This window comes from Mya arenaria, chromosome 10, assembly GCF_026914265.1.
Source record: "Mya arenaria isolate MELC-2E11 chromosome 10, ASM2691426v1".
In the NCBI taxonomy this organism is placed as follows: Eukaryota; Metazoa; Mollusca; class Bivalvia; order Myida; family Myidae; genus Mya; species Mya arenaria.
In genome coordinates, this window is record NC_069131.1 from 16,663,597 (window position 1) to 16,691,296 (window position 27,700).

The window sequence follows — 27,700 nt, forward strand, 5'->3', positions numbered from 1 at the left end:
TCCTCGCGTTAGCAAAAGATAACATTATCGGCGCCGGTGCTTGACTATAATTTATGCATGTAAACATGATATTTACCTTAACATAGTAAACAGACCAGAACGATTAGGTATTGGAAAGAAATCTAAGACCAAATAATAACACGTAATGCGTACTTTATTATCGTTAAAGCACCTTAGCGGTGACCTCATTTTCGAAGATATATAATTATTAGGAACTCGATTCAACATCTATATTTCTGAAAGTTAAACCGTGCATAAATTAAATGTCCAACAATTCTTTCAGATAAACCGAGTATAAAACTAAAGAAGAAAACAGTATTGAGATGAAGTGATCAGCCACCACAGACGTGTTAACATCTCATACTGTCCGACGGATACATTAAGAAACACTTTCCAAGGACAATGCCATGTTCACCACAACCGGAAAAAAGGCTCTATACGTTATGAAAGGTTGGCATATTGCAGTCTAACATGGTGCATTATGTAATAGTTAGATGTCATGAAGTAAATTCATAATTATTAAGAATGTGTGAATTGAGCGTAGTGAACGAGCCCTTCTTAATTATTAAGATATTACTTCAGGTCATCTAACTGACTTAAAATACAACCTTATTGGCTGAAAGATTGTCGACGCAAACTCTAATGCAGGGAGTGCGTATCGGATGATTGGCAGTAGGCAGACCTTTACACACCCGCGAATGTTGAAAACCTTAATGATTAAGTTTAGAAATAATGGTCTAAAAAGGTTGTTTTTTAAGGCCTGTTTGTTTCGGATATTTCTTTGCCATACTGACATTTAAAGTTAACTTGTACAATGAAAGGGGATTCAGCCATCCCTGTCCCCATTGATGCAAAATAAGCACTGTTTATCTTCAACGGTCTTCATTAATTTGGTAGATAGGGTATGTGTTATGGCTAGTGTCAGTAAACCTTACTCCACCCAAGCTAAAACCGTACTTAAACCCTGATTTCTTTCCTTAGCCCCTCACCCAAAACAACAGAACAACAACAACAACAACAACAACACAATCAAAACAAACAGACATAACCTCTGTTGTCTGAAAACTTAGGTATTACTTGTGTCTTGTCGATTTAGATAAGTATGAGACACACACATGGTTCCAGTTTCCCTGTTTCCTTCGAAGTTAGATGCTATGTATGATTATAAACGTTCTTCAGAACATAGAAGATTCCGAAGTGAGCACGCAGTCGGGAGCTCTCCGGATTATCAGTCAGAAGGGACAATTCGTAGCAGTCGGGACCACTCCGGATTACCAGTCACGAGGGACGGTTAGTAGCAGTCGAGGGCTCTCCGGATTACCAGTCACGAGGGACTCTTTGTAGCAATCGGGACCACTCCGGATTACCAGTCACGAGGGACGGTTAGTAGCAGTAGGGAGCTCTCCGGATTACCAGTCACAAGGGACTCTTTGTAGCAATCGGGACCACTCCGGATTACCAGTCACGAGGGACGGTTAGTAGCAGTCGGGAGCTCTCCGGATTACCAGTCACAAGGGACTCTTTGTAGCAATCGGGAGCGCTCCGGATTACCAGTCACGAGGGACGGTTAGTAGCAGTCGGGGACCGCTCCGGCTTACCAGTCACAAGGGACGGCTCTTAGCAGAAAGGAGCGCTCCGGATAACCAAACACGAGGGACAGTTCTTCGTGGGTTCGAATCGCACCAAACCCATCAAATTTTGTACACTATATTCACTTTAAATATAAATTAGTTAGTGACCAAGTCGTGTATGGAATATAAAGAGACGAGCATTTTAATAATATCGATTTCTCATTAATCATGCCCGAATACATGCAAATTCGTATGCAATAGGAAACTCTCATCAAAAGTAGCGAGAGAAGAGAATATCTTTTTAGAAAACTAATAATGGGACATTATATATTGTCAATCCATTTTCAAAATGAATTTAATTTGTCATTCTCAACTTATCCCAATAGCATATAAATATGTGAAGTGTATAAGGAGTTTTATGAAGAAGAAATAAGTTTATACTTTTTACTTCATAAAGCTGTCTGTATGGATCTCACGTTCACAGTGTAAATAAATAGCGAATCAACTATCTACATATTAAAAGCATGAAACTGTACGGTCTGTGGCTTCCTTTTTAACTTCCGTTTTCTTTCGCCTTTGTTATCAATCTTTTGTAAATGAGAAAAGTCAGTGAATAGTTCAGCTCTTGTTAGGACAGAACAAGGCGAAAGAAGGAATTTTATAATACAGGTATCGTAAATGTTTTTTGTTTGATGATCATAACCGTTTAAACTCATTGAATGATTGTTATCTATTTATTTGTTTAACTTTAAGAATTGGTAGTTGTTGTGTAAGTGGTAGTGGAAGAGTGGTAGTGGAAGAAGTGGTGATGGTGGTGGTGGTGGTAGTGGTAGTGGTAGTGGTAGTGGTAGTTGTAGTAGTAGTAGTAGTAGTAGTAGTAGTAGTAGTAGTAGTAGTAGTAGTAGTAGTAGTAGTAGTAGTAGTAGTAGTAGTAGTGGTGGTGGTGGTGGTGGTGGTGGTGGTGGTGGTGGTGGTGGTATGGTAGTAGTAGTAGTAGTAGCAGTAGCAGTAGCAGTAGCAGCAGCAGCAGTAGCAGTAGCAGTAGCAGTAGCAACAGTAGCAGCAGCAGCAGCAGCAGCAGCAGCAGTAGTTATTATTATTATTATTATTATTAGTAGTAGTAATAGTAGCAAGTAGAAGTTTCAGCAAAAACATTTGGTAAGAAGTTTATGTAATAATACATTCAGACACGAAAACAACAACACCCGTACTTGCGTACCACAATGGCTATCATCCCTAAAGGTTAAAGGCATTTTATGTAAGCAAATGTAAAGTTGTCAGATGCAAGGTAAGAGATGAACTTCGTTTGATAATTATCATGATATATAAGCAAATAAGAAAATAACTAAAACATAAACAATTCATGCCGGCAGCAGTATTCTCTGAGTTTTCTGTCGGGGACCATGTCCTTTACACGATGGTACGCATTTACCCCGATGGTAAGCTACTCCGAGGGTGCACAACCCCGAGGGTTAGCTACTCCGGAGGTGTGCTACCCCGAGGGTGTGCTACTCCTTGGGTGTGCTACCCCGAGGGTGTGCTACTCCGAGGGTGCGCTACCCCGAAGATGTGCTACCCCGAAGGTGTGCTTCTCTATGGGTGTGCTACCACGATAATGTGCTACCCCGAGGGCGTGCTACTCTGAGGGTGTGCTACCCCGAGGGTGTGCTACTCCGAGGGTGTGCTACCCCGACGATGTGCTACCCCGAAGGTGTGCTTCTCTATGGGTGTGCTTCCCCGATGATGTGCTACCCCGAGGGCGTGCTACTCTGAGGGTGTGCTACCCCGAGGGTGTGTTACTCCTTGGGGGTGCTTCTCCGTGGGTGTGCTACTCTTCGACCGTGCTACCCCGAGGGTATGCTACTCCGTGGGTGTGCTACTCCGAGGGTGCACTACTCCGAGTTGTGCTACTCCTTGGGTGTGCTACTCCGTGACTGTGCTTCCCCGAAGGTGTGCTACTTCGAGGATGTTCTACTCTCTCATCGAAACAAAAGTTGTCAACATTAGAATTTATTGGTATTGCGTTGAAACCAGTTGGATGTTGAAAGCTATTTTTTTTTAAATCACTTCTTTCTTTGGGGCAGACGGGAAGATAATTTTTCAACCAGTTATGTTAAACAAATGATCTTGCCAAAGCCGAATTAAAAAATTTACATATTAAACTTGATAACACTGATAACGACCGCATATGAAAGGTTTTCGTGAGACTCGACTATCAAGTTTAGTCAGTTTGTGTGCGTACCACGCATTCATGTTTGTATTGCATTGCTAAGGGGTGATTATATTTGTGATGATAATGTATTCAAACAATGGAAATACCGAGAGGAACCACTCATCTGACTCCGCGGAATCTATGAAGGTTGTTATGACGGCGCATAGAAGCGTAATCGCGGCTATGTTTCCACGAGAACGGAATTTTCATAAAGGTTAAAATATACTTTGTTTTATTAATGAATGAGTTCCTATATAGAGCACTGTAGTAAAACACTGGACCGAAGCGATTAAAAAGTTATTTTACTTTAAAGCTACGATCTCACAGATTTAGTGTCTTGACAACTTAAAAAAAGCGCAAATTTTTGAGTAAATGATTGGTAACCAGTGATATAAAACTGCTGACAAAAGAGCAGATTGCGGTTTTCATTTTTCTTTTGAAAATTTATGTTTTGTGGAGTAAAGCATTACTTACATTTAAAAAAATGAATTTGTCGGCATTTTACCAAACAATTCAGATCTGTTCTATTTTGAGTTTTCTTGTGTTGGGACAAAGAATAAAAAATGCCAAAACAGTCAACTTGTGAGAGTGCAGCTTTAAATTATCTTATTAATATATATTCAAAGACTGAGCAAAATGATTCCCAGCATTATTTAGATTAAAATCTACATTTCCAGCCAATGGTAGCGCATATATTTGCCTCAAATTAGTACCACGCTTAATAGTAAACTTTTAACAGGCATGACGTCATACTTTGGTTCCCCGTTTAATGCAAATGTTGTACTCCTAGTCGGAACGATTCTGTATTTCTTTTTGACCGGCTCGGTCGATCCGTATTTCTTAATTCATTTTATTAAGAGTTAACAAAGAAAAGTCTACCTATTTCATATAAATACAATCATATTGATCAAGGTTAATTGACGGTATTCACTAGTGGTTATAGACGGGGGCGTACCCGCCGCCCCCCCCCCCCCCCCCCCTAAAATTGGTTAAGTTCACTGTTTTATATCAATATCCGAGGTACAATAAAAAAAAATTATGACCTTAATTCGCTTGAAGGCAATATTTCAGACTAAATGTTTTCGATTATTTTTTGCGGACGACTTTAAGCCCCAATTAACCCATTAAAAGCATGTATTGTTCGTATTCTTTGGAAGACGAGCGTACGTTCTTTGTTGCCTCTCCGAAGTGCCCCCTCTCCTCTAACGCGAACTCCTGAAACTGCCCCTGGTATTTTAACTGACTGACACAATGTGTTCCATTACCCATTGCAATGCTCCTTATCAGATGTCAGGTAAACTAATCTGCATAAATGGCAAATACAGTATGCGAAGTTAGGCTATATATATACTTTACGTCGTTAAAAAGAATGAGATTCAATGTTATCAAGTTTGTCAGCGATTAAATATATAGAACATGTGTGACAAAAGATTTGAATGTAAAATTGAATATCTAAATAAAAGGACGCATAGGAATTGAAAATATGTGTTAAGAAATAGCCATGTAGGTCATGTTCCATCCGGACATTAAGAAACATCTTGTGTACTAATTTCAGCAGTTTTTAACTGAACGAAATCAATATAAGGGAACAATATGTATAAATAGGATATGAATCCTCGCCGACAAAAAGCGCCACCTGCAGTTTTCGATGGGAATAATGGGGGCAGGTGGGACAGTAACGTGACCAGTAATAGTCGAACTGTTGATCCCCGTACCCCACATGTGGGCGGCCGACAGAATGAACGTTTCAGCCATGTTGCTATAACAGACAATTATACCGGCCAGCGAAGGGTGACACTATTAGAAAGCAACATTTCTAGTCACAGTTTGTATGCTGCCAACCAGCGACCACGTCCATCTGATCGTGTTACCGGAAGTGTTCAAACGCAAGTCTCTCTCGAAGAGAGTAGGTCAGTGAAAGAGGATGCGGCAACGCGGCGCCACCGGGCAGCCGTCCGGGCATTGTTTCCGCTCCCACGACCAAAAACCGACTGTAAGAAATTCGAATAACATGTTTGCAGGCGTGTGTGTAATGTAATGTTTTTATATGGTTAATTATTATAAGTGTTGCAACTACTTTCTTTCCTTGCTGTTTCTGTGTATCTACACTTTGCTATTCAGTTTTATAAACGCTTAAATCATCTTCAGTTTGAACAAGCTTAGTAGTATTTGAGACAAGTAGCGGAGACATGTCAAACAATAGACGAATCTCTCCGACTCGTCTTTGAAGTGTTGGTGACACGCAGGGTAACTGTACGCTAACACTCAAGGTAACTGTATGCTGGACACGCAGGGTAACTGTACGCTGGACACGCAGGGTTACTGTACGCTTACACTCAATGTAACTGTGCGGGACACGCAGGGTTACTGTACGCTGAACATACAGGGTTACTGTACGCTGGACACGCAGGGTAACTGTACGCTGGACACGCAGGGTAACTGTACGCTAACACTCAATGTAACTGTATGCAGAACACGCAGGGTAACTGTACGCTGGACACGCAGGGTTACTGTACGCTAACACTCAAGGTAACTGTATGCTGGGCACGCAGGGTAACTGTACGCTGAACATACAGGGTTACTGTACGCTGGACACGCAGGGTTACTGTACGCTGGACACATAGGGTTACTGTTCGCAGGACACATAGGGTAAATGTACGCTGAAAACGCAGGGTCACTGTACGCTCGACACGCAGGGTAACTGTACGCTGGACACACAGGGTTACTGTACGCTGGACACGCACGGTTACTGTACGCTTGACACGCAGGGTAACGGTACGCTCGACACGCAGGGTAACTGTACGCTCTACACACATGGTAACTGTACGCTCGACACGCAGGGTTACTGTAAGCTCAACACGCAGGGTAAATGTACGCTGGACACACAGGGTTACTGTATGCTGGACACACAGGGATTGGCTGTTCGTTGGACACGCAGCGTAACTGTACGCTGGAAACACATGGTTACTGTACGCTCAACACGCAAGGTAATTGTACGCTGATCACCAAGGGGTTACTTGATGCTGGAAACACAGGGCTACTGTACGCTGATCACCAAGGGGATATTGTATGCTGGACACACAGGGTTACTGTACCCAGGACACGCAGGGTTATTATACGCTGGTCATACAGGATAACTGTACGCTGGACACGAGGGGCTACTGTACGCTGATTACCAAGGGGTTACTGTACGCTGGACCTCTCACGTGTAAAGAAAATACGCTGGCGTTATTGATTACAAATAACTACATAACCTTCTTTGTCAGACAACCATTGAGACAAGCTACCCAACGTATACTCGTTCTCGCTTTATAAAGACTGCGAGATTCAAGAACGAGGTTGAACGCGAGACTACGAAAACAGCAGGGCATGCAAGCTTTTTCTTTCTATTAAGTCTTATATTCATGCGTGTCAGATTATAATATTTCATGTTCATTTCAGATTACCGCGGAGAGAAGCTTCCCACGCGCTTCGTTCCCACCATGGAGTTTGAGGTTGACAAACGAGACTATAGCGTGGCAGAGTTTCATGAGACATTCCAGGACAACCTGCCACGTATCGTGATGGTCTCCCAGGGATTCTGTGGCGAGATCACGGAGGACACGTTTGATAGAGAAATGGTAAGGGTTGACGGCTTGGCGAGATGCGCTTCAACAATTCTTATAACCGTCTTTACATGACACTCCCAGTTAAAAAAACTGATGGGACTGCAATCCTTAATAATGATGATGATGATGATGATGATGATGATGATGATGATGATGATGATTGATGATGATGATGATGATGATGATGATGATGATGATGATGATGATGATGATGATGATGATGATGATGATGATGATGATGATGATGGTTATTAGGAGGAGGAGGAGGAGGAGGAGGAGGAGGAGGAGGCGGAGGAGGAGGAGGAGGAGGCGGAGGAGGAGGAGGAGGAGGATAATGTTAAGACGAGGCAACGACGTTTTGAATGGCATTCATAAATTATTAACGCACAAGCTCATCCTTAACTTAATTACTTTTCCAGATAATCCGTATCCAGACCGTGTCCAAGCAACAGCGGGTGGTAGCGCGGTCGGAGTACCTGAACCACACCAAGCTCATATCCATCCCCAGTGTGTACCCGGAGAAGATGTGCGTCGTCAACAAACACAACAAACGTAACACCTCTTTAAAAACTGTTTACTTGTATATTGAATTATTTGGAAGTTTCGCTTGGAAAGCCTTTGAACACGCGGCATGTAGGTACAAGTCGTATGTACCATTATATAATGCCATACTGTTTGGTCTTCGAGTTCAATAGCAAACGTTAAAGCTAGCAAAAGGCGAAGTTACTGTCATTGAAAAACACGGAGCATATTTCGAATAATATTATGCATAGTTTATGTTCATCTTGAGTTGGAAATATGACATCCAAAAATAAACAAATACTAGCTTGACATAAGAACAGAAAAAAAGAGAGATGAAAATATAATAGTGTTATTAGAACTGCATTTTGATCCGGACTCGTGTGGATTCTTCCGCAAGCCGAGTGAAATCAAAATCTGCCAAAAATCCACGAGAGTCGAATACCGGATCAAAATGCCGAATCAATAACCCTTTGCGCAATGACACTTTTATGTGCGACGTCAGCTGAGTGGAATACGGCCGTATTTCGCCTTATGTATTGCGCGTGAATTTATGATGGATGTATACTGATTCGTGACATTAAACTGTTTATACTATGAACGACATCCTTAGAAAAGTTAAAACAATTTTGATTCCTTTACCTCAGTGAGCAAAGAGAAGACGATGTCGGCCATCTTGAGTGAGTACCAACTTCCGGTGTGTGTGGAGTTTCAACGCGATCGCACGATTCACGTGGACGGTCAACAGATAAGCACCAACCACCTTCCCAGACTCGACCTCCTCCAGAAGTTTGACGAGATGTTTCTGTTAGGGAACTTCATTACGGACGGTAATAAGGCATATTGGACCGATTATAATGCACTAGTCAATTGTAACCACGGCCCCCCAGGTCCGGGGAATAGCGGGGACTTTGACTTTTGGTCCAGCCAAACCCGGGTAAAACCCCCGCTCGGCGGGAACAAACTGCTGGTAAAATTCTCTCCAAATGGCCCCGCACCCTAAGAACCCCAGGTAAGACCCACTCCTCGCTATTTTTGGCGCCAAGGCAAAACCACCGCATTCACCCGGCACTGCGGGGCCACCTGGAAGGTAAAAACACGGCCCATTTCCCCGGCTATCTCCGGACCTGGGGGAGCCGTGTTTACAATTGACTTGTACATAAAGTTAACAACGTTGTTAACGTCATCTTTGTTAAGTTTCAAATCGTTACTGCTCTGGAAGTTAAATGGATCCACTTGTAGTCTGCTGACTTTCTAACTAGATTTGGGGCAACTATTTAACTGTACTTGTTTATATTTTAATATGTGAGCACGTTTTAAAGCTGCACTCTCACAGATATACCATTTTTACAACTTTTATTTTTTTGTCTTGGAAAGAGCAAGTACTTGCATAAATTTCTGCAAACTAATGATTTAAGTTTGCTGACAAAAAATTAGATCGTAGATTTTCATATTTCCATTCGAAAATTAATGTTTTATGGCTTAAACCGTCACTTATGGTTTAAGAAAAATGCAAAAAACAAACATGATTTTTTTAACTTAAAAATCTGAGATCTAAGTTTTTGTCAGCAGTCTTATATGACTGGTTTCCATAGATTTTCGCAAAAATTGGCACGTTCCAAGACAACAAAATAAAAAAAGTTGTCAAAATGACAATCTGTGAGAGTGCAGCTTTAAAGTTAACAATGATGTCGTCTATCACCTTGTTAACCATAACAAAGTTCTGAACAATTGGCTTAATATTGTAGTACATATTCAAGTTAAAAATTACCAAAGAGGGGTGATATTTAACAGAACTAGAAGGGGTCGTTACTAGGTGTCAGTAATTAATGTGCATATTTCTTGTGTTATCTGGGTGTTTTAAAATAAAGAGTCTGTCAAAGTTTGAGGGAAAATGGGCTTAAACCCCTTATGGAATTGTTTTCAAAGTCATTTATCATTTATGTTAAGTTACTTCCTTCTGTTTTGAATGCAAAAGTACAAGCCAAAAACATTCTGTAAGTTAAAGCTCTCAATATTGATTTTAGGATTATTCCCACGTTGATTACAAAAAGTGTTCACAGTGCAAATATACCGATATCTGTTATTGCAGATATTATGCGCTGAAAAATCCCCTTCTTTTACAAAGAAGGAAGTTCGGCAATATTGTATTACAATTTAAAACAGATCATCACTGTAATTACATAAGATAACGAAAACAAATATCACAGTATCTTTCACCAATGTCATTTTGTTTCCAATTTTGCTTGTAATCCACCATCGTGCACAATTTTTAGTAGTCATTCATATGTTTCAATTAAACCGCCCAACACCTTCACGATGTGATAAATTAGATGCTCTCATTTCATGCAACTTGTAAAGCCTTTTAAGGCTTGGAATATGTTAAAGTACTGCGTGCAAGCTCTGAAACAATTCACCCTATGAACTAAAACTTCTTCAATGTTGTCTGCAGCCAATGTTTTAACGCTGGATAAGTCATCAATTTTTCCCCCCATTTAATATTTCAAATAAAGTACAAATAAAGGCTTGAGCGTTCATCTTTAGATACTATAACATACCTATGATTTTTCTATCGGTATCGTTTAGCAAAGAAAACAACACGCACGCACGCCTAAAAGCACGCATGTATGCACACACGCACGCACGCATGCACACAAGCACACACGCGCACGCACGCACGCACACGCACGCGCGCGCACGCTCACGCACGCATGCACACGCACGCACGCACACACACGCACGCACGCACATACACACACACGCAAGCGCACACGCACGCACATACACACGCACATACACACGCACGCGCGCACGCACACACACAATCAGATACACACGCGCACGCACGCACGCACGCACGCACGCACACACACACACACACACACGCGCAAGCGCACACACACGCACATACACACACGCACACACACACGCACGCGCGCGCGCACGCACACAATCAGATACACACGCGCACGCGCGCGCATGCACGCACGCACGCACATACGCACATACGCACACACGCGATGTCCCCTACACTTAATTATTTGATAAGATAACCTAGATTTTATTTTTGTTATAGAAAAAAAATATATATTAAAACATGGTTTGCCTATTTGTGTCTTGAAATACTTCTTATTACACGTTAATTTCAGTATTTCCCATTTTTGGTTGTGGGCTTCGAACTTATGAACTTTGCACTAATAGTCTCTTTTTCCTACAAGAACACTGTTGGCTTGGTTTGCGATGCTCGCATTCGTACAATTAATTTCAGAAACTTAAGCACTTGCCTTATACAAATTATACATTCTTATGGCTTTCGCTTAAAATGTTTAATACTGACTTGCCTCCCCCTACCTGGTTCGAGTGGGCTTCAATATATAGTATGTATGCACTGTGCTATTTATGAAGTTTTGTGCTGTTCTTCGATGTTTCTTGTTTGTGATTTTTTGTTTTTGTGTTCTATGTCTTTGGCGTTTACTCTGTGCCATTAAACCGGGTTTATGTTCAAACCTTTTGTTACTGAGCTTGTTTCTTTAGTTTTTCAATAAGTCTTCAGTGCATTTCGGTTTAGTTGATTGTCACCAAGGCACGCTGGTTTCCCCAACATCATAGTACAACACTCTAGTGTTACATTGTGCCAATAGTGGTCAATAATACAATTTCATAAATTGTCATTCGGCTCTCCACGGCCATTTTCTATCGAAAACAACCTCTGATGGATATGGACTGTTTACAATGTCAGAAATCTTAACACCTTTACTACGCTGCAAGTAGATCGCCTAGTGATTTTAATTTAACAGTTAAACTTAATGACTTAACTATTTGGAAACTTAATAATGTTTGCAATAATACACTTAAATGGCATTTAATTTAAACTTAAATATACAAATACACGTTTAAATACTACATTTGATGTATAATGTTATTCAAATTTTACGAACTACTTCTACTGATGTACTGGCATGCATCCGAGGTTATTTCGACGGAAAATGGCCGAGGAGTTCCAAATGATCAATTGTTTCAACATAAATGAGATTCAAATAAACCTCGTTTTCCAGGCGTGATGGGCCCGGATGTGATCCACGTGCCTCTGTATTTGTCCCAGCTCCGCCTGGCGCTGGTTACCGGCATCAAGGGGGCCGCGAAGCAGAAGTGGGCTAGCTACCAGGAGGAACTGGACAACGCCAGCTCGTAAATCGAGTATGACCTCACCTTTGGGAACCAAGGTAAACATGAGCACGGCAAACGCAAGTCCACCACACGCCTGCCTTATGTTTGCCGCTCCATGGCATGATGTCGGCATGTCTAATTGCTACGTCGAACCAAGAAATGAAAAACAGTTATATAGCTAGATATATAGATTATTTTATTCCTCCAAAATTGAAGAGCCAAACTTATATACAATTATAAACAACATTATAGGCAGTAAATACACATTGATGAATACATATAATATCATTCAGCATGTTTAACAAGCCGAGAATAGAAAACTATCGGTATATTATCATACAATTAATGTACTGACGACACAAATTACATTCTAAGCATTCTGTAGGAATGCAGATTTCCTGCGGCCGCCGTTCGAATCTCTTGATTTCGTCGGGCATCGTATTCAAGCCGGACAGCAAATGCGACTTAGGCATAATTACGACTTCATTCATTGTAATATTTTTATATATTGAATATCGATTACAAAATATTAGACAACAATTGAACATTGAATATAACATCATAAATTTGAACTCCTGTCTCTACCAAATGCTGTCAGAGCATTTCTTTCATTGGTGTTATGTGTTTTATCCGGCAGGTATCGCCCAGTACGATCCATCCGCAGTTCACTCGGGGTCCTTGTACTCGTACGTGGAGCCGCGCGTCTACTCGAACCTCGCCAAGGTGTTTCAGACACCGCATGTACGTCCGCACGAAACCGTGAGCGCCATGGATAACCCCGCCTACTCCTGTGACAATGATGGCGACGCTGGTAAACTTTTGGAGTCGGAAGGGACAGTCTATGACGAGATCGGTAACCAGCGTGCTAATGTACCTTCTGTGTCCACCTTTAAAGGCAAACCACCGCCGCCGGCTGCACCTATTGCTAAGGATTCCGTGCAAACGGCGAACAAAGGGAAAGAATCGCCGAAAGTAACAAGAGGTATTGCTGCGGAGTTAAAAGACGCTTTAAAGGCTCGGCAACCACCACCGGCGACACCAAACCACTCACCGGAAGATACGACTGCTTCTGGTAAGGGGCCGCCTCCGATCGCGCTCAAACCCATGCGGCCACCGCCGGCCATACCGGAAATGGATGCTAACGAAACATGGAAAATACCAGAACGGATACAATCGCGGTCGGTGACAGAGACACCGCCTGCTCGACCTTACACTGTGGCCGAAGATTTTGCCTTGTATACCAACGACGTCCCTCGAACATCCATAGCACCAATGCAAGCACATGTTGAAAAGAAACAGGCTTCGCCTGCAACGACCCACCACAAAACTGAAAACATTAAACCAGTCCGGTCACACAAAACAACTTCCGGTTTAAAAAGTACTCAACAAGACGAGAGCCTCCCAGAGGTAAATTCTGCAGACGATGTTAAAAAGTTGAAAATAAGTGAAGTATGCGAGTATCTGAAAGTGTTACGACTGGAAAACTATGCGGATGTGTTCCAAAATAATTTGATCGACGGAATGACGTTAAGTACCCTGAGTCGGGACGATATCCAGCAGGAGTTCCAGATGAAACCCCTGGAGGCCATGAGATTAACGAACTTCGCACATAAAGGTCATGTGCCGCAATAAACGTGAACCCAAAATCCACTCAAACTTTGTTAATTTGAAAGTAATAGTGATTGATCAAATGACCATATTCAAACATAATTTTTCTGCAAACGGATTCTAGACACCGGTTGAATATAAACTTCAAAACGATTGAACCGGTTAATATTGACCGGCATTTCACAATGTTACCGGAAGTTGACCGGTAATAGCTTGGCCTTTAAGCTATAGTGATCTAATAATTTACTTATTGTATTTTTTATTATTGATTATTGAACAAATGTTGCTTAATTGTGTCTATCTTTTCAAACGATGGCTCAAACCATACAAAGTGTGCATATAAACCAAATGTTCCTGGATTTTTTAATGTGATTAGAGGGAATCTTTCAATTTAAATATTCGATGTTTTAGTTATAGGAAGCTACATCATGCTTACTTAAGACTGCAGACTCAAAACAACAAATCTTTAATTCATTGTATCTTTCCTTCTTGGAGAGGGTTTGCGGTGAAAACTAATGTATTACCACTGAGTATTTCTCTTTAAATGTCTTTACACGTTAAAAAATGTAATGTTAACTGTTTTTACACATTTTAGGAATTTCATTTTCTGATTCTGAGTCTTAATTAAGATTTGAGACTATCAGCCTCTGTGCCCATATTTAAAATCAATCTCAAGAGTATTGGGGCCATGTTAACGAAAAGTTACGAGTCTGAGAACAGGGGCCATGTTTACGACCAGTCTCAAGTCTGAGTATTGGGGCCATGTTTACGACCAGTCTCAAGTCTGAGTATTGGGGCCATGTTTACGACCAGTCTCAGTCTCAGGTCAGAGTTTAGTGGCCAATTTCACGACCAGTCTCTATTCTGAGTCCAGGGGACATGTTTACGACGAGTATCTAGTCTGAGTTCAGGGGGCATGTTTACGACCAGTTCGAAGTCTGAGTTTAGGGACCATGTCTAGGACCGGTATGAAGTATGATTTCAGTGGCCCACGTATACGACCAGTCTATTGTCTGGGCCATGTTTACGGCCAGTCTCAAGGCTATCGTCTGGGCTATATTTACGAGTCTGAGTTCAGGGACCATGCTTATGACCAGTCTCAAGCCTGAGTTTAGTCTCAAGTCTATTGTCTGGGCCAAGTTTACGACCAGTCTCATGTCTATTGTCTGGGCCATGTTTACGATCAGTCTCATGTCAATGGTCTGGGACAAGTTTACGATCAATCTCATCTGGGCCATGTTTACGACCAGTCTGAAGTCTGAGAGCAGGGGCATGTTTACGACCAGTCTCTAATCTGAGTTCAGGGGCATGTTTACGACCAGTCTTTAGTCTATGCCTGGGTCATGTTTACGACTAGTCTCAATGCTATTGTCTGGGCAATATTTACGAGTCTGAGTTCAGGGTCCATGTTTACGACCAGTCTCATGTCTATTGTCTGGGCCATGTTTACGACCAGTCTCATGTCTATTGTCTGGGCCATGTTTTTGACCAGTCTCTAGTCTGAGTTCTTGGGGCATGTTTACGACCAGTCTCAAGTCCATTGTCAGGGCCATGTTTACGACCAGTCTCAAGTCTGAGTTCAGACTCAAATTAAACAAAAATGTTATACAGTTGCTTCATTTAAGAGCGTTGATGGTTAATTGCTGTAATATTACAAATATTATGATTTAAAAGCATACATACATATTTTGTTAAATGAATGAAATATCATTGTCTCTAATCTGAGTTCAGGGGCATGTTTACGACCAGTCTTTAGTCTATGCCTGGGTCATGTTTACGACTAGTCTCAATGCTATTGTCTGAGCAATATTTACGAGTCTGAGTTCAGGGTCCATGTTTACGACCAGTCTCATGTCTATTGTCTGGGCCATGTTTACGACCAGTCTCATGTCTATTGTCTGGGCCATGTTTTTGACCAGTCTCTAGTCTGAGTTCTTGGGGCATGTTTACGACCAGTCTCAAGTCCATTGTCAGGGCCATGTTTACGACCAGTCTCAAGTCTGAGTTCAGACTCAAATTAAACAAAAATGTTATACAGTTGCTTCATTTAAGAGCGTTGATGGTTAATTGCTGTAATATTACAAATATTATGATTTGAAAGCATACATACATATTTTGTTAAATGAATGAAATATCATTGTTTTTTTGTTTTTTTGTTTTTTTGCTTTTCTGATTCTGAGTCTAAGGCTAGTTCTTAATCACAGCTCTAGATATTTCACCAGTGTGAGAAAAATGTATAAGTGTCCTATCTGTCTTGTATGTTATTTTTCTACTGTCCTTGCGGTAATTTAGATCTCACCAATTTCACAAAATTTCACTTCTTTATCGTATTTATACAGCTATCAATCAAGTCATTAATAAAGATATGAAAATTAGTAAATGTAATTTTGCTATGTTTTTTTCCTTGTAAATTGTAATTACAATCAATGATAATTTGAGCTATCACTGGATGAACTAAATACCCCAACTACACCACATTCTTGTAATTAGAAGTATCACTGGGAGTGGTGTATGGTCCTTGAATGCCCTATGTCATTGAGAAGGCATCAATATAGTTAATGGTCCTACCATATGGAAGAAAGGGCTATAACTAAGGAAAAAAAGTCGATCAAGCAGTCCAGCGGCCTAGTGGCGTGAAGTAAGCGGCCTGGCGGCCTAGCGGCCTAAAATTCCCAAAAGCTAAATCCATCAGTCCCCAAAAAGGGGGAAAATGCTGATATTTGTTAATGGATGTAGATTTATGAATATTACATTTAATTTATTATTGTTTTAGAAAAGAACTCATATAAAATGATTTGGAATAGGAAACAAATTTAGGCCGATAGGCACATGAGGCAGCTAGGCCACCAGGCCGCCTACTATACGCCGCTAGGCCGCTAGACTTTATGTACACGGTTTTACGCAATGTTCATGTTCATTTCAGAGCGTGGTCAGAGAATTGATATGTATTTTCCAGCCTACATTCAGTTGGATTTTAATCATCATCATCATCATCATCATCATCATCATCATCATCATCATCATCATCGTCGTCGTCGTGGTCGTCGTCGTCGTCGTCATCATCATCATCATCATCATCATCATCATCATCATCATCATCATCATCATCATCATCATAACCAGCACCACCACCACCACCACCACCACATCCACCATCATCATCATCATCATCATCATCATCATCATCATCATCATCATCATCATCACAACCACCACCACCACCATCACCACTACCACCACCACCACCAACAACATTATTCACAACAAAAACATGCATTAAAACGCATTTTGCAACAGTTATCTACAATTCAAAACGTCTATGGGCCGAATTCAGAACAACCACTCTCACTCACACTCATTGAGTTAATCCCCTGTAATCACATGTCGAGATATTTTCGAGTGAAAGGTCTATCCGTATTCACAGGTGTGAGTGAGACTCAAGTGTTTTGCGTGAGTGGGACATTTGTGAGTGCTCGGCTAGGCCACTTGAACCGCCCTCAAGGATTGGTTGTGAATACGAATGAATGAGTGTGAGGGATAAATGTACATGACAAGTAGAAAAGGTGAAATATATCAGATTTTGGAACAAATGAGGGACACCCTCGTTCCCAGAACATATTTAAGAGACCGGGATAATCCATTTAAGTACGTGTGCTTCAAAAACGTTGCCTTCTATAAAAATCAAATTTTCAAAAGGATGCACCATTCATATGTATTTGTTTTGTTTCGTAATGATCTTTAACGTCCAGCAAACTTGATGGTTGCGTTTCATCGATGGCTACAGGAATATGCAGATAAATGTACGCGAAGTTAGTATCCTAGCGGCGTGAACATGGCTGACTAGCAGTCTAAATTTGTGCTCTATTTCAAAGTTATTGGTCATGCGTTTAATTGGAAAACATGATAAATCAATGTTTTTATTGGTACATAATCATAGTGGTCTTAATGTTTTTTCACATCGAAGCGTGTTTATATGAGATACTACCAACAACAACGCAACCAACATCAACAACAACAACAACAACAACAGAATTATTATTATTATTATTATTATTATTATTATTATTATTATTATTATTATTATTATTATCGTCATCTTCATCCAATTTCCTCTACATTTCACAAGTTGTTTTTCACTCAGATGTGTAATTTCCCCATAAGAGGTAGATTCGTTCGCTAATTTTATCAATATGCTATTTTTAATTAAGTGTTTTCAACTTTCATATTTTTTTCAAACTTCAAAGACCGCTTTATGCTAACTACAAAAGCAAGATTATATACCAATACATATTTAAATATATCATGTAATACAATGGAAAACGGCTACATATTTAAAACAGCATCAACAAACAAACATGCATTTTAACACATTTTGCAACAGTTATTTACCATCCAAAACGTTTATTTTTATTAACCAAAAGTTTTAAAATGTTAAGTTTCAGAATAACAATTGGTGTCATTTGTTTGTCGCCATATCTACCCGTAAGGTACTCAAATCGCGAATAAACATATGTTTACTGTAAACATCACCATAGTCAAACAGATAAAACGCTATGATCATGAAAACATACATGTATATGTATTGTATTTGTCACTTGATAAAGTGGAGTGTTAGCGAAGAGTGTGAATACGAACAGATCACTTGAGGGTCAGTCCCCTTATTTCACTCAAGTGATCACTTGAGTGTCCCTTACGGGAATGTGGTTGGAGTGTGAGTGAGAGTGGATGTTCTGAATTCGGTCCTATGTTTATTAACCAAATGTTTTAAAATGTTAAGTTTCAGAATAACAAGTATTGTCATTTGTTTGTCGCCATATCTGCCAAAAAGGTACTCAAATCGCGAATAAACATATGTTTATACAAATGTATTGTATAATGTAAACGTCACCATAGTCAAACAGATAATCCGACATGATCATGTTAACATACATGTATACATACTGTATTGGTCACTTGATGAAGTGGAGTGTTAGCGAGCGTGTGAATACGAACAGATCACTTGAGAGTCACTCCCCTTATTCCACTCAAGTGATCACTTGAGTATCCCTTACGGGAATGTGGATGGAGAATGAGTGAGAGTGGATGTTCTGGATTCGGCCCTTAAATTACCTTTGAATTTTCACTTAGTGAGCTTAAATCCATTGGAAGCAGGAGGTCGTCCGCCATTGGGGCTGATAGAATCTCCTATCTGGTGTTTGGGTACATTCCGGTTTCAACCCTTAAAATCTGGTTGCATCTTTATAACTTGGTCTGGCGGGTTCCGTCGGAGTGAATAACAGCCCACGTTTTGCCTTTTCCATAGGCTGGAGAGACAAAAGCGACCCAAAGTCATATACGTTTATAAGTTTAACCTCACATGCGGGAAATCTTCTTGCAATTATGGCAAAGAACAGACGTGAGCATTGGTCTATAAATTGGGGCTTTAAATTTTCAAAAAACAAGAACTATGTTGTTTGACAACAATCCTAGGCAAACTGTGGACGTTTTAAGGAGGTCGAAATACATTTTATTTTAAAGTTGTACGGTTTTGAAGCCTTTACCTCGACCCATATCTCTCAGGCTCTTGAGCCTAATGATAGTATTATGTCGAACACATTGTGGGTCAGACAAACACAGTCTATTGGTAATTTATAAGGCCTAAATACGTTCAAAAATAGACCCTGGAGCTCAATTCTATGCTAATGCTTCGTCAAACAGTCTTAGGGTCTTGTACATCACAGAAAATAAAGCCATTCAAATGGCTCTGAGAGCCCTACCCTGTACCCCTGCATACATGCTGGAGGAAAAGGCGGTGGTACTTCCCCTGTACCTGCGAAGGAGAAATAAAACAACTACGGTAGCACCTCATGGGATCCTTCAAACTATGATCAGCTTGATAAATGCTTGATGTGTATTATTTCCTTGTTTAAAAAGCAATATTCAAAAGAACATTACCGTCAAATAACAATTCCATTTAAGTTTGAATTACCCTACTCCCCATTTCAGAATTTTGATAAAAACAGCATCTCACTAGACAAGAAAAATCCCTTATTTCATTTATTTTTCAACATTTTGGTAGTTATTTGATATCAGAGTACAAACGTATGTGTGCTTTCAGAATTAACTTCACATAATTGATAACATCATCAACAAATATACTGTAATGAAATAGCCATATGGTATTAACACACTGTTTAGGATCATACAATTTGGAACCTTGACGTTTAATAGTAAAATCATCAAGTTCTGGAAATACTCATAAACCTGTTCCTTAATATTAATAATTAAATTTAACCTTTTTGGAACATTATGCAAAAAATCAGAATGTTTTACCGTCTCGTTTAAAACAATTAAAGGTTTGAAATTCGTAACCTATTTCAGCCGTGATTGTTAGAAAGAAAATCTTCAAAGAAGCTAAAATTTATGGTAAAAAATGGAATTAATTACTTTTTAATGAAAATAATGTAAACAATTCTGTAAAAAATGTAAGTAAGAGAACAAATAAAAGAACAAAAGAAAAATGAAAAATGCTACTGGATCGATTCGAACCGCTACCATGAAACCCTCAAAAGATTTTGTAGTCCTGCTCTTAGCAACATAGGTTAAAGCATTAAAACTATGCAGTGTCATGTGGAGGTTTTCATTAGGTGTGTGCTACCTTAACTACTGGGCTAGGGTACATTCCCGGAAAATGGGCAACCCTGCAAGTGAAGTATTGGGGCCCGGCTACTTTATTAAGGCTTAATACGCAGTGCTCCAGCCATGATTTGGAAAGGGCAGGGTCTTGGACAAAAATTGCACTTAAGATGCACAATGAATGAGCCATCAATTGGGATCTGCAATGACCAATGTTCAATTCTTATTGAGTATGTGTTGTAACTACTTTACTAATAGTTTGTTATGAACACCTTAACTGTTTTTTACATTAGCAGCAAAATTATGTATAATTATTATTTTTAAAATTAATGGTTAACACAGAGCTGTGCACTTTGGTCAACACATATAGCATTTTAAGGGGGGGGGGGGAAGACGTAAGTGTAGCAGACTGAAGCCATCTATGGTTCCTCACAGGACCCTTCCAGATCCTTCAGTCCTCATCTCTATCTCTAAAAAAACTATGAAAATCAGACTTGCCGCACTTCGTTTAGGATGAAACTCTTTCTCATATTGATCTAAAGTATGCTGAACATCTTATAATATACACTGACAGGTCTACAAACCCGTAATCTGGCATAGTTTCATGCGCCTTTTTTGTTCCATCCAAAACTATTAAAAACACTAAGAGACTCAGCAATCACCTATTTATTCGGCAGAACTTTTGGCTATCAAAGATACATTGGACGACTGGTTAATCAGTAACAAGTCAATGCATACTGCTTTCCTGTATGGGTCTCAGATCACGTCGTCTTGAAGAGTAATGAGCAGGTTCATTTTAGGGTCAAGAATTGTCTCAGGAATGTGGAGGTAAATGGTTCGGTCCCTCTTGCACTCACAAAGGTCTTTTCACTAGCCTGTCGACACGTCCTAAGCGTGTGTTGCACTCACAAGGGTCTTTTCACTAGCCTGTCGACACGTCCTAAGCGTGTGTTGCACTCACAAGGGTCTTTTCACTAGCCTGTCGACACGTCCTAAGCGTGTGTTGCACTCACAAGGGTCTTTTCACTAGCCTGTCGACACGTCCTAAGCGTGTGTTGCACTTACAAAGGTTTTTTCCTAGCCTGTCGACACGTCCTTAACGAATGGCGGTTTAAAACATACAATAATACATTTGAAAGGGCCTCTGTGAATCGCCAGCCTCCTATCAGATACTCTGATTCCTTAAGAATATAAAATGTGTAACCAGGTTAAGATTGGGCACATCACTTCCTCCGGGGAGTGCTCGAAAATATAATTTAAAAAATGATCCCATATGTGCTCGGTGTGGAGAGTGTGACACACAGAACCCACAGGGCAGAACTAAGGGCGGTCCTAATGACTTCTGGTTTTGTTTCAACAATATTAATATTTTAAACCCCAGCAGGGCCGCCCGGAGGTTTGTCTTCAAGTTACTTGCTAAGCTCCTTGCCGACTGCCAGATATTCGACAACATTTAAATAAATTAGAGCAGTAACTAAAAGAACTTATAAAATAAAATAATTTATATTGTCACTCTTCATCAAAATGTACCCATACATTATAACAAATTATAAAGAGGATGTTCTTAGAGGGTGCAGGGGGGGGGGGGGGGTGATAATGTCTGATCATGTCTGTCCGCCTTGGATGTATCTTTCTTTTAGTATGCAGTATGCACTAGTTTTGGGTTTTCACTAGTTTACTTAAATTAGATCAGGATCGCCTAAACAATATGGTCGATTTTCTTGAAGCTGACAGTACATTATTAAATATAAAAAAAACATATTTTTATTTTGTAGTATATCATTGTTGCCATTTTTACCGGCAGCTTTATCCTACACAGGCCAGGTGTCGGGTCGGTTCCGTTCAGTACACCAAATTTCATAGCAAAATGATCAAAATAACTATAGAAAGATTATAAATTATTAACAGGGTAGTTAAGTACATTTAGGCTCAAAAGTTGACTATAATTAATAAGTATAAATTCAATAAAACTTTACATAGTTAAGAGTTGTTAAAATCAATAACTGAAGCAAAACTGGACTGATATATGCTATTAATTAAATCATAACTATATTAAATCATCCTCTAAGGTTTTGTTTACTATAAAATACAATCACCGTAGGAACATTCCTTTGGTCACGTGACTTTCATTGGCTGAATTTCAATAATGTTCCATTGCGGTTTAAATACCAATCAGTCAATATCTGACATATTTATGTGTAAATACCCATATAATACTTAACAATCCAAGCTGTAATAAAACCGTAACGGAAAAGTGATAAATATGTCACTTATGTAATATTTACGGTTCCTGTTTCAGTGCGTAACTGACACATTAATATTGAATAGGAGTCCTACATAATGGGGAGAGTATTTATGGGAAAGCAATCTAATAATGTCAAACTCGTTCTCTTTCAAATCCGGAGCGAGGAATACTAAAGACTTCTGAACATAGCCAGCCCTGTATAAAAGCGGACCCACGTACCTTTTTCTGTCTTTATTGCTATTTTCACTTTTATTTATTTCATTATTTTTAGATTAGCTCCTGGCATTATATTTCATAGTAGTTTAAGTAAATCACCAGCCGGTTCAAATCATCTATAAATCGTTCCTCCATCCGGATACATCAACAAGAACGATTCAATACGTTGTACACTACGATGTGAATTTTATGTAACCAAGAGTAATGTTTGATTTATGAAATGCGCAAAATCTGCAAAAGATGCCTATGTTTGTAGCGGTGGCGGTGACGGATCCAGAGGTAAAGGCAGGAGCGGCAATGGAGACGGAGGTGGTGGTGACGGATCAAGAGGTGAAGGCAGGGGCGGCAATGGAGGCGGAGGTGGTGGTGGTGGATCCAGAGGTGTGGGCAGGGGCGGAAATGGAGGCGGAGGTAGTGGATTAAGAGGTGAAGGCAGGGGCGGCAATGGAGGCGGAGGTGGTGGTGGTGGATCCAGATGTGGGGGCAGGGGCGGCAATGGAAATGGAGGTGGTGATGGTGGACCCAGAGGTGAAGGCAGGGACGGCAATGGAGACGGAGGTGGTGGTGGTGGATCCAGAGGTGAAGGCAGGGGCGGCAATGGAGGCGGAGGTGGTGGTGGTGGATCCAGATGTGGGGGCAGGGGCGGCAATGGAGACGGAGGTGGTGGTGGTGGATCCAGGGGTGGGGGCAGGGGCGGCAATGGAAACGGAGGTTGTGTTGGTGGATCCAGAGGTGGGGTCAGGTGCGGCAATGGAGGCGGAGGTGGCGGTGACGGATCCAGAGGTAAAGGCAGGGGCGGCAATGGAGACGGAGGTGATGGTGGTGGATCCAGAGGTCGGGGAAGGAACGGCAATGGAGACGAAGGTGGTGGTGGTGGATCCAGAGGTGGGACAGGAGCGGCAATTGAGGCGAAGGTGGCGATGACGGATCCAGAGGTGGGGCAGGTGCGGCAACGGAGGCGGAGGTGGCGACTATGGATCCAGAGGTGAGGGCAGGGTCGGCAATGGAGGCAAGTGGCATCTGTGGATCCAGAGGTGAGCGAGAGGGCGGCAATGGAGGCGTAGGTGGCGATGGTGGATCCAGAGGTGGGGTTAAGAGCGGCAATGGAGGCGGAGGTGGCGATGGTGGATTAAGAGGAGGGGGCACGGGCGGAAATGGAGGCGGAGGTGGCGATGGTGGATTCAGAGGTTAGGACAGGGGCGACAGTGGAGGTGGAGGTGGCGATGGTGGATCCAGAGGTGGGGGCAGGTGCGGCAATAAAGGCGGAGGTGACGGCTGTGGATCCAGAGGTGAGGGTAGGCGCGGTAATGGAGGCTTAGGTGGCGGTTGTGGATCCAGAGGTGTGGGCAGGTGCGGCAATGGAGGTGGAGGTGCCGGTGGTGGATCCAGAGGTGAGAGCAGGGGCGAAAATGGAGGCGGAGGTGGCGGTGGTTGATCCAGAGGTGGGGTCAAGAGCGGCAATGGAGGCGGAGGTGGTGGCTGTGGATCCAGAGGTTGTGGCAGGGACGGCAATGGAGGCAGAGGTGGCGGTGGTGGATACAGAGGTTAGGGCAGGGGCGACAGTGGAGGCGGAGGTGTCGTTGGTGGATCTAGAGGTAGTGGCAGGTGCGGCAATGGAGGCGGAGGCTGTGGATCCAGTGAGGACAGGCGCGGTAATGGAGGTTTAGGTGGCGGCTGTGGACCCAGAGATGGGGCAGGTGCGGCAATGGAGGTGGAGGTGTCGGTGGTGGATCTTGAGGTGAGGGCAGGGGCGGAAATGGAGGCGGAGGTGGCGGTGGTGGTCCAGAGGAGGGGGCAGGTGTTGTAATGGAGGCGGAGGTGGCGGTGGTGGTTCCAGAGGGGATGGCAGGGCGACAATGGGGACGGAGGTGGCGGCTGTGGATCCAGAGGTGGGGGCAGGTGCGGCAATGGTGGTGGAGGTGGTTGATCCACAAGTGAGGGCAGGGGCGGCAATGGAGGCGGAGGTGGCGGTGTTGGATATAGAGGTGGGGACAGGTGTTGAAATGGAGGCGGAGGTGGCGGTTACGGATCCAGAGTTGGGGGCAGGTGCGACAATGGAGGCGGAGGTGGCGGTGATGGATCCAGAGGTGAGGGCAGAGGCTGCAATGGAGACAGAGGTGATGGTGATGGATCCAGAGGTGGGGACAGCGGCGGCAATGGAGATAGAGGTGGTGGTGATGGAACTAGAGGTGGGGGAGGTGCGGCAATGGAAACAGAGGTGGCGATGGTTGTTCAGAGGTGGGGGCAGGTGTTGAAATGGAGGCGGAGGTGACGGCTGTGGATCCAGAGGTGAGAGCAGTGTTGGCGGCGAAAATGATGATAAGTGTTTGTTAAGTTCTTTGACTTTTGTAATCCTCTGTTCAGAAAATCCATCGTGTGTGAAGCATGACATGTTGTATTACCGAATACGTCCCAGGTTGTGACAGGTCTCTGTATTTTTGTATGCAATTTGTTTTGTCTTTTTTTCGTTGGATGTCTCAATGTCTTTTTGTGACCGAATTCTTAACGCTTGAAGGATTGGTTGATGTATGAGAAAAAATAAGATTTCAGGCGTGTTTGTACCTTATACCTTCGTTACTCAGTTAGCTTTTCGCCTTGTTTACAGTTTGCTGTGCCGGTAAAGTCACTTTCGCCATCAAATGCTCTCCGTTGGAACTCGTATGAGGTAAAGCATATCCGTGTGTTTTATTTGTTACAAATAGTTTATCCATTTTTGTGGGTTTGGTACATACAACTTAGATTAATTCATAATTTGGATAAAATGAGAAAGCGTTTGAAGTGAAACGAAAGTAACACTTGTGAACTTATCAAAATTGTCATTTACAGTTTTTATATCAAATTTAATCTCTTGAAACTCTGATCTATTTAACGGCAAATAAAATGGAGTGTCAAACACATAATAATTCCATTTTTTCTTCGGTTTTCTTTATTCTTCTCAACAATGTGTGTTCACTTAAATTAGGAATACTTTCTTCGAATATATTTAAATAAATAAATACGGTGTTGGTTAAACCCTCTATCTTACAATCAAATCTGTTTGTAACCTGATTGCCTTTAAAGCTACTTTCCAATAACCATCACAATTAAGTGTAAATATTTACTGTACTTACAAACTAAAAGTTTTTTTTATCAACAAAACTATTATTGATTTCACTGTCTCTCACAAACCCTTCCCATCTAACAAAATACTCTAGTTTCCTCTGGAATTTTCTCTTTTTAAAACTTTATCAACAAAATAAAGACTTTATTTTTATATTTTTATCAGCAGGAATGATTTCATTCTGATTCACATAACCCGATATTGGTTCTTTATTCAAGTCAATAATTTTATACAATGGAAACCCTTGTTTAAATACTCTACCCTGAACTTTGAAAACTGCTGTAGTATATTGCTGCTGGTAAGCCCGTTTAAAAAGATGTTTAGTGTAACTTAATCTAACCAAATTACCGATTTTATATATAAAACGAGAAGACGATTTTGGATATATTATAGGTTTGAGAAACATTTCACTCCAAAGTTGTGTTTTATTTTTCTTTATAACTTTACTAGGTGCTAATCCATTCAATCTCCGATGAGGGGAACTACTGTAACTATTCGCAATATATCTTGAAGGGGATCTATATCTCTATCAATTTGTTGATAACTTAACATTCCTAATACCATCCCACGTAGGGTACGAATGACTCGCTCCGCATAGCTTGCTTTAACAGTGCTTTGAATATTAGCAAGTAAACTCTCCGCATTTTCATAAACGTTTTTAAATTCATAATTGATAAATTCAGAACCTCTGTCCGATCTAAACTTTGTGTTGGACAATAAGAATATCGTTAATTGCTGACAATACAGTGTTAGGTATTTTATTAACTAGGGTCGAACGGATAGAAAACGTGAACATATGTCCAAAATATGATAATCTACGAAAACAATTCTTTAAACCATACTTTTGCCATGGGCCAACAAAACAAAAATGTATTACCCTTTTGTCCCCATACAGCGGAAAAACTATGCACTTTGATAGTAAATATTTATATCAGGCAATTTTGTTACGATCGAGAACCTAATTATGTTGAGAATTTGATATGATATATAGTATACTTCTCTATTGACTATGTCTTTGCTCTTCACGATGATTTGTTTCATATGATTTATTTCATATGTTTTGCATTTTGGCTATAGATGATATGTCATTTAATGCTGAATAAATGTTATGTTATGTATGTTATGTTATATGTCTTAACAATGAGTAGGTATCTAACTCCATCGTTGTATTTAGCAATGTTATAAACTGCCATTAAATCCATATCACCCTGATCGTTCATACCCACCAATTTAACCCGCGGTATATTATATGCATGTCTAGATTGACGTTGAATAGCATACGAATCTTGATTGTTGAGTCATTTGCTTGATTGCATGCATGTTTAGAACCGAACTAATACCGTGATAGGATATGCTCCTCCTGCGTTCTATTCATGATCAGGCATTTATATTTCAAATCTGTGAGATGGGTTGCTTAATAAACTAAAGTAACAAAGGAAATGAAAACATGTTTACATATTAAACAATTTATTTGGAACTAAACATCTATACAATCAGTCAACATATTATCACACACATTATATTACTCGAAATACAGAACGTGAATAATATGATAAATCATTATGGTGACAAAATAAAGAAATACATGAACGGTGAAGAATAATAAGTCATTTTACAGCACAAAATGGTAGAGTTCATAATTGTTCATGTCATCAATTCTTCTTTTGAGGGGGAAAATGCAATAATACACATACAACATAGCATAACTTTTCTTTATTCTTATTTTTTTGCGGTTAAAGAATCTTTTGGTCAACACGATGGACGAACAGGACGATCTTCGATGCGATTGATTGTCAACACCGTTCTTTTCATTTTTCTACACCACTGTTCGTTTTGTTC

General features: G+C 41.0%; 2 protein-coding genes and 1 pseudogene across 2 annotated transcripts in view; 2 read left to right on the forward strand and 1 right to left on the reverse strand.

Moving 5' to 3' along the window:
• LOC128205882 (probable serine/threonine-protein kinase samkC) overlaps nucleotides 1-50 on the reverse strand; it is a 17,688-nt gene extending 17,638 nt beyond the window's left edge. The window contains exon 1 of the mRNA XM_052907918.1: nucleotides 1-50. This exon is cut by the window's left edge and continues 76 nt beyond it. The gene's annotated coding sequence lies outside the window, so the exon portion shown is untranslated.
• Nucleotides 51-338: 288 nt separating this feature from the next.
• Nucleotides 339-16,065, forward strand: LOC128205846 (uncharacterized; annotated as a pseudogene).
• A 7,669-nt stretch (nucleotides 16,066-23,734) lies between these two features.
• On the forward strand, nucleotides 23,735-24,428 carry LOC128204385 (glycine, alanine and asparagine-rich protein-like). Its single transcript, XM_052905803.1, has 2 exons — nucleotides 23,735-23,948; nucleotides 24,100-24,428. The coding sequence occupies exons 1-2, from the start codon at nucleotides 23,735-23,737 to the stop codon at nucleotides 24,426-24,428; spliced, it is 543 nt and encodes a 180-aa protein (XP_052761763.1).
• Nucleotides 24,429-27,700: the final 3,272 nt, after the last annotated feature.